The 15,693-nt window shown below is 41.5% G+C and overlaps 1 protein-coding gene across 2 annotated transcripts in view; it reads left to right on the forward strand.

The window, feature by feature from the left end:
* The window catches only part of RFTN1 (raftlin, lipid raft linker 1), a 175,668-nt gene that overhangs the window by 15,685 nt on the left and 144,290 nt on the right, over positions 1-15,693 (forward strand). Inside the window, exon 2 of one of the 2 annotated variants that reach the window (XM_074270108.1) lies at positions 631-786. In XM_074270108.1, coding sequence (XP_074126209.1) covers positions 642-786 — 145 coding nt within the window. In that variant the 5' untranslated portion in view covers positions 631-641. The remainder of the gene's footprint in view (positions 1-630; positions 787-15,693) is intronic. The other variant, XM_074270107.1, reaches the window with a different exon arrangement.

Here is a 15,693-nt window from a genome sequence, read left to right on the forward strand (position 1 = left end):
ATACTATTATTTCCCATGGTTCAATCTAGGGAAGGAAAAGGGGGGAGGGGGAGAGGACTTTTAGCTCCAGGGCCATAAAAGGGCCAATGTCTCATTTTAAAAATGTTTTCTGAATGTAAATACTGTTTAATAATGGCTGTTGAAGGCAGAAAGAACTTTGGGGTCTTGAGATTGTAATGGCAACTTATTATTCTGGACTGGTGATGGATCTTTTGTTTTGTATTTTTTTTTCCTTTTCCCCGATATGTTGACAACATAATGTTGTCGATTGCATCTTGAGTCACATTTTTATCAGCCACACAAATGATAGTGAAACACGGGACTCCCCCCGACCTAGACGCAGGTAGAATACAGCCATGCTTTGTGCAGCCCCGTAAACGCGTCCGACAGCTGGTAATTGTCTCTTATCAGAAAGTCAAATTCTCGTGATGAATCTGGCTATTCCGTCCCTGAGTCATTTATTCAATTATACCCTCCGTTTCATAAATGCTAGAGGGCAGTTTATATTTTGTTCACGGAAATCCCAGAGACTTCTGTATCTTCTAAAAACAAAGTCTGGGGGAAAAAAGGCATTCATGGCTATTTTTCTCTCTTCCTCCCTCCCCCTGCTTCTTCTCCCTCTCTCTTAAGCAGCTGCTGAGATGGGTTGTGGACTGAATAAGCTGGAGAAGCGTGATGAAAAACGGCCTGGGAATATTTATTCAACTCTAAAGAGGCCCCAGGTAGAAACCAAGATCGATGTTGCTTACGAGTACCGCTTCCTGGAGTTTACCACGCTGACTGATGGTAAGTGCTTCTGTCCATCTTCCTGGTGACGGATCTGAATTGGGAAATCACTGTTACTTGGGGGTGGGGGGTGCGCTCGGGGCAGACACCCTTGTGCATTAATAAATGAGAAGGACTCTTCCCCAGAAAGGTGGCTTCTGTATCTCCCCCTGCGCGGTCCTGTAGAGAGGGCGATCTGGCTCGGGCTTTCCACAACGGCCTCCCACGTGGGCAGTCAGTGGGGGAACGCAGGAGACTCGAGGGAGAGTTCTACGAGAATCAGCTTGAATTTAGATCAACTTTAAATCAGTTCCTTTTCTGGGATTTTGAGTTAGACGGTTGTTGAGTCGTTTTGTCACCACTTTAGGGCCCTGTTTGGAGTTTTCTTGGCAAAGATACTGGCGCGTTTGTCATTTCCTTCTTATTGACAGATGGGGAAACTGAGGTAAAGAGGGGGAAGAGGCTTTCCTAGGGTCACACAGTTAGTTAGTGACTGAGGCTGGATTTGAACTCGTGAAGTCCAAGCCCAGGGCTCTCTCCACTGAACCACTAGCAGTCACTTAGAGAGTAGCTTGGGAATTACAAGTCTTGCCAAGGTCGCAGAGCCAGTGTACATCCAGTTGTACTTAACCGAGACCTTCACACGTCCAAGCTTGGCTCTCTGTCTATGTTCTCTCTCCTGCATTTCCAAAGTTTCAGTGACTTAAGGTCCTTCCCCCTCCTCAGGCAGCATTTATTAGGCACCAGCTGTGAGCCTGGCACCTTGCCCAGGGCTCCAGATAGTTATACAAATAAATACAAACTAGGGATAAGTGTCGGGTCAGAGGCTGGAAGAGTTAAGGACTCCAAAGAAAGAGGATTTTGGAATGAGTTGCTCAGAGGAGACTTCCTGGAGGAGGTGGCCTGGGAGCTGGAGTTTGGATGAATGGCAGCATGAGTCCTGACCCCGCTTCTGGGTCTGTGGCTGTCCAGCTTACTTGTCCACAAATGGGGTCCATTTTGTGCCAGTCATCATGGTGGTAGGGGGAGCTCCCGGGGCTGCGAGGGAAGGCGGTTGGAGATGTTAACAGCCCTCAAGTTAAAGGACTGATTTTGGGGCCAGAGGGCAGCCCTCGGCCAGGCCGGACCAGCGCCATTGCCCAGTGAGGGGGCCAGAGGTGGAGCCGCCTTGGTCTCTGCTGGCCAGGGAGGAGACCATTCCTAAATGGTGTCTCCTCCCATCCCTCCAAGAAAAGAGCCACCATAAACCGAACCAAACCCTCTGATTCCTGGTGCAGGTCCCACCCCCTGAGAGCCTCCGGCTTCTGTGGGGAAGAGACGCAGGACGTTCTGCATCCTACATTTACAGATGGTGCAAGAGCCTAGGGGGGGTTGTGCTAATGGAGGCAGGGCTGGTCAGAGGCTGGGGCTCTGTTATCTCCCTCTCTACAGTGGGGAGACTAAGAGATCCTTAGGCAGCCCAAGAAAGGGACTGGGGAGAGCCAAGTTCAGATGCTGCCCCAGACACTCTGCCTCAGTTTCCTCACCTGTAAAATGGTTTTCACCTAACTCACCGGATGGCTGTGAAGATGAAATGAGCCGACGTGTGTAAAGTGCCTCATGAAACTTAAAATGATATGCAACTGCTAGCTGGTATTATTAATGATAATAATTATTTACTGTCCTCAATCCTAAAACAATTAGCATGATTAAATGATTACTTATGTAACAGAAGAGTATTAATTATAAAGTATTATTCATTATATTGTATGAATGTTGCTAACCTTGATTCTGAGAGAATTAATATCATTAATATAACATGATCGGTGATTATTTATGTGACAGAATTGTATTAATTATGTAATATAGTGGATTATATGAATTATTCTGATTAACTCTGATCCTTAGATAATTAATATATGATTGATATAGTGTGATCAGTGAATACTTATGTAACAGTTATGTTAATTACATAATTATGTGAATTATTCTATCTTTGGTTCTAATAGCATGAATTCATATAACTAATTATATGCCCTATAATTATATAATGTATGGCAGATATTAATATATTATGTAACCTATTACATCATATGCTATGTAATTGCACAATATGACAGATATAAGTAATATATTATACGACCTATTACATTAGTTATATAACAGAATTGCATTGATTCTATGACATAATTATGTTACCCTTTCCCTTTAGATAATGATTATATAATGGAATTAATCATATGACAGAATATCAATTATGGAATTTATTCTATTAATTATTTTCATCCTTGAGTCTAAGAGGTCATATGACTTGCCCAGTACCCCACAGGTGCTCGCCCTGGACCATATCTCTAATTCCCTGTGCCAAGTTCAAGTCTACTAAGTGTTCTTCCCAGCCTTATAGGCTGCAGGAGTTTTAAGGTTTAGTTACTTATTTTTTTATCTGGACCTGAGATTTTCTAAGATGAAGATGATGATGATGATGATAAAACAATACGCTGTAGGAGTTTTAAAGTTTAGTTATTTATTTTTTGTCTAGACCAGTGATTTTCTGAGATGATGATGATAAAACAAATAAATAGGCTACAGGAATTTTAAGGTTTAGTTAATTATTTGGGGCCAGAACTGATTTTCTGAGATGATGATAAAACAAATATATCTCTCTCTGTTTTAAGTTATAGATTACAATCTTAATGGATCTTCCTAACAATTCTTGGAAGTGGGTGAAGGGGGCTTGGGCTTAGCCGTGTTGTCAGCTGCTGTACAGCCTAGAGACTTGGGGAGATGCCTGGGGACAAGGCCCCTGGACCAGGGCTGGGCCTGCTGGCCCCTGGGCGGCTGCTCTGCACCTCCTTCCTCCCCAGGATGCTGTGTGCATGGGGACGTAGTGCGTGCCTTCCTTAGTCTCTCCTTGCTGCCCTTGCTTCTCGGCCCGTCTGTTCTTTCCAGAGGAATTTCAGTAGCGTGGGTTAAACTTTGAGCTCCCGCTTTCTTTCACCTCTCATTAAAAAGCCGCAGCTCTCTCGGGGGGCGCGTGTGGTGGTTTGATCCTGCTTTGGGTAAAAGCACTTGTTTTCTATGATGAAGTTATTTAATTTCCGGCCTGGTTTCACAGGCTTGAGGCAGGAGGGAGGGAGACTTGCTGGGGTTTGGCGCTCTCTCTGTATTCTGTGTCTCGGCAGAATTGGACTTAAAAAATTGTTTTTAACCAAGATTGACTGGAGGAAGTGAGGGGTAAGGGGCAGAGATGAGTTATGAGTCCAGAAGTTCATGGTGGGTGGCAGGCTAAAAACAGATCCCGCATCCTGCGTGAGATACAGAACCGGAAGGGATCCTCATAAGTTATGCCCCAGAGCCGCCGGGGAGGCTTTTGCCTGCGGACTTCTTGGGGACGCTCCCAAGACAAATGAGAACCTCTGCTGGGGAGGGCCCGGCAGTCTGGGGCCAAGACGCCGGGGACATCTGGTCTGCTGCAAGGTGGCCGCTATCCCAGCCCCCTCTCTCTGTAGGGCTTCCTTCCATGGAGGAAGGGGCCGTGCAGCTCACTCGGCGGGGCTTCCAGATACAAGGGGATGTAAAAATGGTAAAAAAAAAAAAAAACAAAACCTTTTTTTTCTAGGGGCCACAGATCTGGTCAGCGGGCCAGGAAGCGGCACAGAATCATTAGTTTCTTGTGGCTCAAGTGGTAACTTTAAGCCACCTAAATACAACCTGCAGGGTTCTGAAATCCTTCAGGGATTGTCAAATATACTCTAACAACGACACAGTAATCATTGACATTTATATTGTGTTGTTGGTTTTGCAATATGAGGTTTGATCCTTGCAGTAACTCTGATATAGATACAATTGTGCCTATTTTTAAGTGAGAAGATTGTAAGGAAGAGAATAAGCATTTATATGACACCTACTGTATGCCAGGCTCTGTACTAAGTAAGCACTTTATGAATAATATCTTGTTTAATCCTTACAACAACCTTGGGAGGTAGATACTATCATAATCTCCATTTTACAGTTGAGAAAACTAAGACAGAGAGCAGTTAAATGACTTTTATTCTTCCAATAATTCTTTAAGTGTCTACTGCGTACCAGGAACCGTGCTGAGCACCTTACAAATATGTCATTTGATCCTTACAGTATCCTTGGAGGCAGGTGTTATTATTATTCCCATTTTACAGATGAAGAAACTGAGGCAGAGAGTAAGTGACTTGTTCAGGCCACAAGCTGGTAAATGTCCGAGGCAGGATTTGAACTCAGGGATTCCTGACTCCAAACTCAGTGCTCAATGTTCTTTGCCTAGCCGCCCCATGTTAAATATGATATCCCTTCACATCAGATATGAATTTGATAATCATATTAGATTATAAGAAGGGAGACTTGTTTCAGAATGATTTCCTCACTGAAAATCATTTGAATATATTTATATATGATAGATCTAAATCAAACAGTTTTATATTTAGAATTATAGGAGTTCATGGACCTGAAGACTGAAGGGCATTACTTAGGGAGGAGTAAAACAGTGTAGATGAGTGTGGGCAGAAATATGCCAGATCTGGCTATAATTTTTGGTAAAACATACCGAGGCTACATTATATACAAAGCTTTAAGTTTAGAAGGGCAGCAGGTCGTCCCTGTGTCTGCCTCCGAAAGCCAGTTCAGTTCTGTCCCTCTGAGACATCCGGGTGGGGAGCTGGACTGGAGGCTCTGGGTGGACCCTCTCTCATCATCCTAGGTCTGACCCCTTGTAGACTCTGAACCTCGAGTCTGCATTAGAACCACTCAAACCGAAACCCAGCCTGTCCCAAACCAATCTTATCTTTCTCCTCAAACCCTCCCCTCTTCCAGACTTCTGGCTACCATTAAGAAACGGCCCTGCCACGCTGCTCCCCACTTCTGTTACGCCAGCCCCATCTTCTCTCACCTCCCACATGGCCTTCCAAATCTTCTCTCTGCTCTCCCAGCCTCCCCCTTAGCCCAGTCTATTGTTGGGGTCTCCTCCTTCATCTGTCTATCTCCCTTGTCCCTGTTCTCTCCCATCTCCAATCCATCTTCCCCACAATTTCCAAAGTGATTTTCCTTAAGCAGAGACCTGTCAACTTCTCTACCCATTCAACCCCCTTGGCTCCATATTTGCCTCCGGGATCAAATATAAATTCCTCTGTTTGATTTTTAAAGCCCTTAACCTAACTTTCCATCCTCATTATACATGGCTCTCCTTCCTGTATTTTTACTACAGCAAACCTGTCTTCCCTTCTGTTCTCCTATAAGACGCTGCATTTCTTTGTGTCCTTTTGCTTCCTATCTCCCACCTTTGCCTTACACAGTCCCTGAGTTCAAGCTCTTCCTCTGACATATACCGGGACCCTGGCGGGCAAGTCTTGGGACCCTGGATTCACACAGACCATGCTGATTTTTAGGGATAAACATCCTGAAGATGCCCAACTAAACCAATGCAAATCCAGCCTCTATACCTTTTGTGGATTAAAAATCATCGACTAATAATAATAATAATAATAATAGTAATAATAATAATAACAGCATTTCTTCAGTGCTTTAAACCTTGCGAAATGTTCTACATATGAATTTGATCCTGAATATTTCAAAATACAAAAAGAACAAGAAGGTCCAGACTTCTGTTTTTTACATAGTTTGTGAAAGTGTATGTTCAATTTAATATGCTAGAAAGTTCCCATTTTTTCTTCTTTGCTCTGTATCACTTCATATAAGGCTTCCTCTATTTTTTTTAGTATTCTTCATGTGTCATTCCTTTTTTAAAAAAAACCATATATTTATTTTAATACACACTGATTTAAGAATTATGTTGGGAGAGAAAAATCAGAACAAAAGGGAAAAACCAGAATCATGTCATCCTTTTGCAACACTAACCTTCCTGGATGTCCATGTACCATGGTTTTTTCAGCTGTTTCCCAATCGTTCATTAACTGGTCGACGTAGAAGTTGTTTCTGTTTTTCTTTTTAATTGTGTTTATAAATAATTATTGTTCAGTCAATAAAGCAGCTGATATTTATACTGAGAAATTAATATATTCAAGGTGGAAGGTGGAGAGAAGAGGGAGGGGGAGGAGTAGGAGGTCTACAATAAAGCAGGATATACTAGTTCAAATAGACACATCATTTCTCTGAACATCATTTTCTTTATCTGTAAAATGAAAGGTTGGACTACATTTTTAGAGCCTAAAATCCTCTGCTATAATGGCATCTTTTCCTGTAAGAGCTGGAGTAGATATAGAAGACTTAGATTAAAAATTAACTAACAATAAAAAGCTTCTTAGATTAAAATGTAAGCTCCTCAAAGGCAGGAATTGTAAATTTTTGTTTTTGTCTTCCCAGTACCAAACACAGTGACTGACACTTAGTAAGTGCTTAATAAATGTTATCAAGTTAAATTGGTAATAATAATAATAATAATAGCTAATGTTTATTTGGGGCTTTAAATTATTTTTACACTTTGCAATTATATCTTCAGAAGAACCCTGAGAGCCAGGTGTTCTATTATTGCCATTTTACAAATGAAGAAACTGAGGGAAATAAAAGTTAAATGATGTGCTCTGGGTCATACAGCTAGCAAATGTCTGAACACATGTCTTCCTGATTCCAGACCCAGTGCTCTCTATACTGTGCTTCCTGGCTGCTTCTACAAACAGTAAGCTTTAGGAGAGGGTGGAGAAGGAAGGGATTTCAGAATGGTGTGTTTTGGGGGTGTCATTGGGGTGGTAAGCTTGGAGCTTGTCCAGAAGTAGAGAGAAGACATTGCAGATATCTTCACTGTAAATCACTTCAAATCACTTTTATTCATCATTAAATCTGAACTGTGCTTGTGTTTACACTACTATTCTAAGGCTTGTGGGTTTAAGTAAAGCCTTCTGCCTTCCCACAATCATTGGGGGTCAAGACCATGTGACAGCAACACTTGTGAATTTTCAGAAGCACTAGTGAAATACCAATAGGTCTTCCCTAGTTAAGCGCAAATAAAGCAGAAATTCTTAATTCACCTAAAAATTTGGGAAAAGAGAGGGAGGAAATAAGCATTTATTAAGTGCCTACTATATGCCAGCCACTCTTAAATGCTTTACAAATATTATCTCACAACATCCCTGAGAAGTAGATGCTATTATCTCCGTTTTACAGTAGGGGAAACTGAGGCAGACCAAACACAGCTAGAAAATATCTGAGGTTGATTTGAACTCAGGTCTGCCCTATCCACTGAGTCACCTAGCAGCAGAGAGGGATTGTAAGTAGAATTACTCTTCCATTTAAGTGCTTCCCTTGAGCTAGGACATTCAGACAGCTCTCTGGAAGCTTACATCTGGTTGGATTTGGTTTCTCAGCTTTGCTCATTGCTTGTCCCTGATTCATCTAGGACCTGGCCCCCTCAACCAACAGGTTTCTAGCTTCCTCTTCAATCAGACTCATTTTCCCCTTGCTGCTAAGCTCTTGTAATCCAATCCTGCCCTGGAACAAATAGCTCCCTAGCTGAGTCTGTGGGGAAGGAGGGGAGCTCCTTTGCATCCGTTCATTCCAGGTTCCCCACATCAGCTTGCTGAAGCCATGGCCCCTGCCCTGCAGCTGACATTTTCCCCTAATCTTTATTTTTCTAAGAGGGGAGCCGGCCATCTCCCCTCGTACGTCTTGTGTGTTTTTGTGAAAAGTAAAGGAATGATGATGAACTCTTCCCCAGCAATCCTGCTTGTGGAAAAGAATATAGCCATTTACATGTCTTCCTCCCCATCAGAGGAACCCAGCCACCTTTGCCCCTGGAGTGGAGGCGGATTGTCAGCTGGTTGGCACTGAGTGGGAAAAGAGGGAAGCTTAATGGAGAAGCCATTAATAATTTACTCTAATAGTGTAATAGTCGCTGCTTTTGTACCCCAAAATTTGTCCAACCGGAGGCTTACGGATGCAAAGTGAGATCAATTATATTGAGTGATGACAGGCTCCCTGTTGAGAGAAAAGGGGAAATGGTGTCGTCACCTGCCTCGTGACTAAGAAATTGCTTTTCTTAATTGTACAGAACAGAGAAACTCCTGGGGATCTAATTCCTTTTTCTGAAGCTTACAGGGGAAAAATCGAAGTTAAAGATAAAACCAAATTAAAGAAAGGTTCAAACGGTGGCTGTGGAACTGGACAGTGTCACCTGGCATGGACCGGTGCCGTGATGGTGATTCTGTGTTTTGGGCTTTGGGTTCAGCTGACCTCTGGCCCCTGGAGGGGATCACACTGATGCCGTAGCTGCTCTGCTGATGTGGGCCAGTAGTCTGGGCCAGGATGGACGCGCATTAGTGTCCATCAGATTCAGGATGATTTGATTTAGACCATCCCTGTGTATTAATTGAGGCAAGAGAAGGACTTAAAAAGAGAGAATGAATCTCTGGTCTGGAGACCAGTATGAGGAGCAAGTTCAATGGAGGAAGAATGGCAGCCTGTTTTAGTAATCAGGAATTTGTAAATATGGGTCTGTAGAGTCCCACTCCCATTACTTTGCATTTTCAGACAAATATATTTATTAATAAAATGTGTATTTAATTAATAAATGTATTAGTAAATATGCAGAGACACAAATTACATATACATATTCATGTTGACTCCATGCAAAGGCCTAAAGGATAGGAAGTTAAATTTTTGTTGTTATACGGTTCCTTAGAGGCTAAGTCCAATCTTGTTATGAAGAAACTGAGACAGAGAGTACTTTATTTAAGTGACTTGTTCAGTGTTAAACAGCTGCTGAGTAACAGATCTGAACTTGGGCTTTCTTGGGTTAGAAGAGCTTTTATCAGGATGGAAAAAGTTGGAAGTTTAGGTTTTTGGGGAAATATGTATATGTATATGTGTGTGCGTGTATAGGATACACATTTATTTTTTTGCTAAGTATCTCCCAACCATGTGTAAAAAAATGTTAACCTTCAATTTTTAAAAAATTTGAGTTTGTTCTCTCTCTCCTGCCTGCCCCTCCTCATCCCTTGAGAAAGGCAAGTAATATAATATTGATTATACATGTGAAGTCATGCAAATATTTTTCCATATTTGTCACATTATAAAACAAAACACAAAACCCCAAGAAAAATAAAGTTTAAAAAAAGCTTCAATCTGCAGTTTTCAACAGACATTTTATTCTTGTTTAGTCATTTTTCAGTTGTTTGATCCTTTGCGATTCAATTTTGAGGTTTTCTTGACAAAGATCCTGGAGTGGTTTGCTTTTTCCTTTTTTTGGCTCATTTTACAGATGAGGAAATTGAGACAGGATTAAGTGACTTGCCCAGGGTCACACAGCCATCTGAGGCTGAATTTGAACTTTGTGACTCCAGGCCTAGCACTCTATCCACTTGGCCACTTTGCTTCCCTTAAAGAAGCATAAAGAATCTAAAATCACTTCTGAAAACCTCCCAGAATTCTAAGAGTCAGATTAAAAATAAATAATAAAAGGTATTTGATGATTAGAAATCAGAATGGGTTATAACCAAGAAAGCTGGGGAAAGGGGTACACTTGAACTTGACCTTGTAAGCTTGGGTTTGGAAGTATTACAGGCGAAAGAACTGGGTCTGGAATCTTCATAATACTTGATGTTTTTATAGTGTCTCATAGAGTTTTTTTTCACCTCCCAAATTATCTCATTGATCAAAAGATAAGGAAACTAAATAGGAGTGGGCCTCTATTGGGGAAATAAGGTTGAATAGAGAGGGTGGGTCAGATAATGGACATTAGCCATCTATTGAAATTGGTGGCTGCAAGCCCCACCTAATAATGGTCATCTTGGGCACCGGGCCAGCCTCTGGGGCACGGCCAGGTCAGCCTTGGCCCCTGGGGACTAGGAAGGTGTGGGGCGGAAGAAACAGTCTGAAGTTTATAGTTTTAAATAATAGTGTAATTTGAGGTTGGACTTCCTTCTGCGGAAGGGGTCGGGATTGGGGAGGGAGGGAAGTGTGAATGAGCAACATTTTCACATGGACTGGGGATGTTAAAAGTGGCCGGGACTTTGAGAACGGGGGCTCCTGTTTCGCAAATGAGGAAATCGAGAGCTGCAGGGATGGAGTGGCTGGTTTAGGAACCAATTTGACAGAAGCAGGATTAGAATCCAGGGCTCCGGACTCGCTCCGATACAGTCTTTCTTAGTGGGTGTTTTTGTATCATGGAGCTCTTGTGCATCCTACAGACCCATTCTCCAAAACTGTTTCCAGATGTGTGAAGTGAAACAGTTATTGGTCTCGATTGTATCGGCCCATTGCTACAGTGTTTAAAAGAAGCCTCAGATTTTCAGATCCAAGGTGAATTCCCTCTCCACTGAGCTTTCTCAGAGCACTACCTAGGAGGGCCACGTCCGTGTAATTGCAAGAACAGACTTGGTTCTGGCCTGCGGAGATGGTCTCCCCAGGCCGGTACAGGTTGTACTGCCATCACAAGTAGGAAATAACATGAAAATAATGGCCTGAAATGCAGCGGAGGATTTTCTCCTGCCTCTGGGATTTTTATCAGTGCCATCACACCTGGCAATTTCCAAAGGCAGCGACAGGAAGCCACCGGGTGCCATGTCAGAGCCCCCTTCCCCCATCCAGGCCATATTTGCCTTGTCCACTCCCCCATTTCCTTAAGGTCCAGAGATCTCCACGTTGTAATTCCTTTTCCCCCAACCCCTCTCTTCTTAGAACTCTAGATTCTTCCTCCCCCAGAAAAATTTAAGACAGTGTGGGTCCTTCCCCTTCGCTTTTCAGGATCCAAGCCCATTCCCTACTGCCTAATTAACACTCTTCTCTGCCAAGGTCTCCGGAGCAGGGCCCCATGCGGGCAGTGATGGTGAGAAAATCATGGAAGGGAGAGAAGAAAAAGGAGGGGGTTGTAAAAAGCTTCCCGAGGCTGATTTCCCTTGAGCACCCCTTCCCTTGGCCCAAGGGTGAGAGCAGGGCCACCCTTTTCTCACCCCTTTCCACATGTCTCTTCCATGGCCCTCCTTTTCCTTTTGTGATCTTCTTTCTGTGGCTTTTAGTCCCTTCCCCCATTCCACTCCCCAATTGTTGTCTTTCTCATTGGCAAAGAACAAGCTCCATAGGCTGGTGGATGTGGGACTGGAAAGCACTTGGAGGCAGCAAGTCAAGCTCTGCTTTTTTACAAATGAGGAAACTTTGGCCAGCTTGAAGAAAAAAAAAAAAAAGGCACGAGATATCCTAAATATCCAAGGTGAAATTTGAACTCAGGTCCTTTATGGCTAAAGGAAAATTTATCAGAATGGGAAAAGAAAGCATTTCAGATTTCTTTAACCAGATTAAGAAAAAGCATGAAATATCTTATGTATCCAAGAAGAATTTGAAGTCAGATCCTTTATGGCTAAAGGAAAGTTTATCAGGATGGGAAAAACAGATTTCTTTGGCCAGCTTAAAAAACAAAGTATGAGATATCCAAAGCCTCAGTGCTCTCCTACTGTACTTTTAATTTTGTTTTGGCTAGAGTGTCCTGAGTTATTCAACAACACTAGACTATTCTTAATACCAGGATCGTTAGAATATTGTAGAGATTGAAAAACATTGTGAATACCAAAAGTGAACCTAAAAGATTTGTTAATAACCAAAGAAGAGCAAATGAGATAGTACTTGTAGCAGAATTCCTGGCACACAGTCGGCACTTAATAAATCATCTCATTCTTTTCCCTTTCTGGGGGAAGTTTGGGGGTTATTGAAGGAGTTTTCCAGGTTCCCAAAAGCAGGTCAGTGGATTTTTCTGGGTTAGTTCTGAGTTCATTCCTTGTCCCTTTTCAGTATCTGCTGAAGAGAGGAGTGCTGATGGTCATCTCTGTTGACCGTCTATCTCATTCGATGCCTGGCACGTCTGGACAATAGAGAGAAATTCTTTGTCCATTTTATTTTTTTAGGCCTATGGTTAGGCCAGGCTCTCTTGTAGGTTTTTGGATTCTTTCCAGAAGGCTGTTATTGTTCTTTATACTGAGCTTATTGGAATCAGGCTGATATTATCTGGAGTATCTCTCCATCTCCATAGAAAACTCCCATTACAGCTTAGACTCTGAGCTTCCACCATGACAGTTATAAACACTTTTTCAAGTCTACATCATCTTGATTTGTCTCCCCTGCTCTTGGTGGCCTGAGAGTTGGTTGTCAGGTCATACAAGAAATCTTGCATGATTTTGGTAGGCCTGAGAGACATCTTATTGGAAGAGAATCTTTTAGACTCATTTTTTGTTTGTTTTATAAATCGTGTTGACATCTTTAATTTTTATATCATTTTTTTACCATTTTAGTGCCTTTTATTTTATATTATTTAATATAGTCATATTAATTTTATATTATTTTTATATTTAAAGTTTGCTGATTATCATTCCTCTCCTCTTTCCAGAGAGTGATCCCTTATAACAAAGAATAAAAAAAAACAAAAAACAACAAAAAACAAAAACAAAAACAAAAACAAAAAAACATTCAGCAAAAGAAACAGTGTGGAAATAGTAGCATTGAATTTGGAGGAAGGAAGACCTGGATTCAAATCTTACTTCCAGCTGTGTGACATTGAGCAAGTATTTTTATTTGTACTGTTAATAGAAAGCCATACCCTCAAGTCAATTCACATGACTTGTTCGGGAGTCATAGTCTTTAATCATGGGATTCCTGCCTTCTTTATAATAGAAAACTCCACCCTCTGATGTAACTCTCTGGGAACCATCACTTTATGAGATAATTGTCTTGCTTGAACAGTGGAGAGGCAGAATATTCTATTCTGATAATTCAATTCTAAACAGCTAGAAGGTAACTTGATGTTATCTGTTAAATCAAGTCTGGCCCAAGGTGGGTCTCTTGGTCCCCTCCATTTATGTCATCATGGCCATTGTATTGCTAACTAAGCAGACAAACTTTTAACTCCCATAGGAGCTGGTAGCAATAAGCTTTTTGAGGAGAGAAATTCTTGTCACTGGTCTATTAGCATCAGAGCCTCCCTCATAGGAGTTTTTCAATAAGTGTTTCTTGGATTGGACTGACCTGAAGATGTAGATAGTTTGGGAATTTATCCTGACCCCCAGACATCTCCTGGAACTTGTTTTTAGACTGTTCATGATATTTTCTTGCCTTTTTTGGACCTTTTTCTGTCTTGTAAACGTGAAATACAAAATCTTTATCTCACTCTATGACCTCCTGGACAAGTGTTACCCTGGCTGCCTTCCTGCAAGATTAATTATTGAAGAACAACAGATTTCTTCTAGGTTGTTTTCTTGCCCTCAAAAAAATCATTTCCACTGTCTGCCTTCATTGATAGCTTTTTACTTTTGGAGCAACATTTAAAATGGGCTCTGATCTCAGAATTCAGGATCATTTCATTCTCCTAGTGGAAGATGTCTTTACAGTTACAGGTATAATCTGGATATCTTGTGGTTTGGATACTTGAGGGTCTCCACCATCTGGATGCAGGAAAATGCGCATTTTTGCTCTTCAAATATTGTTACAAAATAGTTTTTTTCATTGAATAAATTCTATAGAAATATTATTTACACATTTTGCCATTGATGTGATGGATAGGCTTCAGAGCCTGATTCTGACACTTACTAGTTGTGTGGTTTTAGGCAAATCTTTTAATCTGTCTGATTTTCACTTTTCTCATTTATAAAAATGAAGGGATTGGGCTACATGACCTCTACAGTCCCTTCCAAATCTAACTTGGTGAGCCTTTATTTCTCATTTATTGAGTGATTGTTGTATGCAAGGGTTGGGTAGTGTGGGAATGATAAATGAGCCATCCAGTCCATATGTTCCAGGAATTTATTTTCTAATGGAAGAAATTAAGCATAAACCCAAATAACACTAATGAAGACTACAAGGTAAAGGGCTACAGAGAGATTTTGTTTAATCTGGAAGCATTATCTTCGCTGTTGGACATATTGACATTACAACTAACGTTACTATATAAATGCTAACATTTACATTGCACCTACTGTGTGCCAGATATTGTGCTCAGCACTTTATAAATAGTATCTCATTTGATTCTCACGATAATTCAGAGAGGCGGATGCTCTTATCTCCATTTATGGATTATTATCTCCATTTAAAGTGAGTAGTAGTTAAGTGACTTGCCAGGGTTACATGGTTAATAAGGATCTAGAACAGTGGTCCTCAAACTTTTAAAATAGGGGGCTGGTTCACTGTCCCTCAGACTGTGGGAGGGCCAGACTATAATAAAAACAAAAGTTCACACTCTGTCTCCGCCCCTCAGCCCATTTGCCAGAACCCAGCAGGGGCCGCATAAACGTCCTCAGAGGGTGCATCTGGCCCACGGGCCATAGTTTGAGAACCCCTGGTCTAGAATCTAAAGGCTGGTCTTCCTAATTCTAGACCTTTGCCAATATCTAGATACCAAAATAAGGAAGTAGTGCTAAGAGAAGGTTTTGTGTGGGGATGTGTGAAAAATATACTTTTGAATTGGATGGTTTGTGAAAGATAAGAATCATCCTGACTGTCTCTTTGAATGTCTTTTTATAGACTAGTCAAATGTACTTTCATAATTAGTTTTAATTCTAGTTTCCTACTTAAATTGGCAACAGAATATATTGGGCTACAGTGGGGTCAAGGTAGTGTGTCTGATCATGGCCGATCAGGGAAATGTAATTTCGGAAAGCTCCACTACAGGTGGCGTGCAATAAGTGGTACCTAATTGGTGGAGAAAGAAAGGGAGCAAGAGAATAAACATTTCCATGATACCTACTATGTGCTAGGCACTTTGCTGAATCTTTTTACAAATGTTACCTCATTTGATGCTTAATAGATGTTTGTTGGGTGGAATTGAGTTGAATGGAATTAATATTCTTGACTTTGCTATTATTGAATTTAAGGGGCTGATTGATTTCCTTAAGCTCTGACATCATTGCCCAAAAGAGAGGATAGAGTATGATCTCTTCTCATGTGATAAAAATGAGTGGGGACTTGTGGCCCTTCATGGAGGTCTGGCATTGG

The sequence above is a fragment of the Sminthopsis crassicaudata genome, chromosome 5 (assembly GCF_048593235.1).
Source record: "Sminthopsis crassicaudata isolate SCR6 chromosome 5, ASM4859323v1, whole genome shotgun sequence".
NCBI lineage: Eukaryota > Metazoa > Chordata > Mammalia > Dasyuromorphia > Dasyuridae > Sminthopsis > Sminthopsis crassicaudata.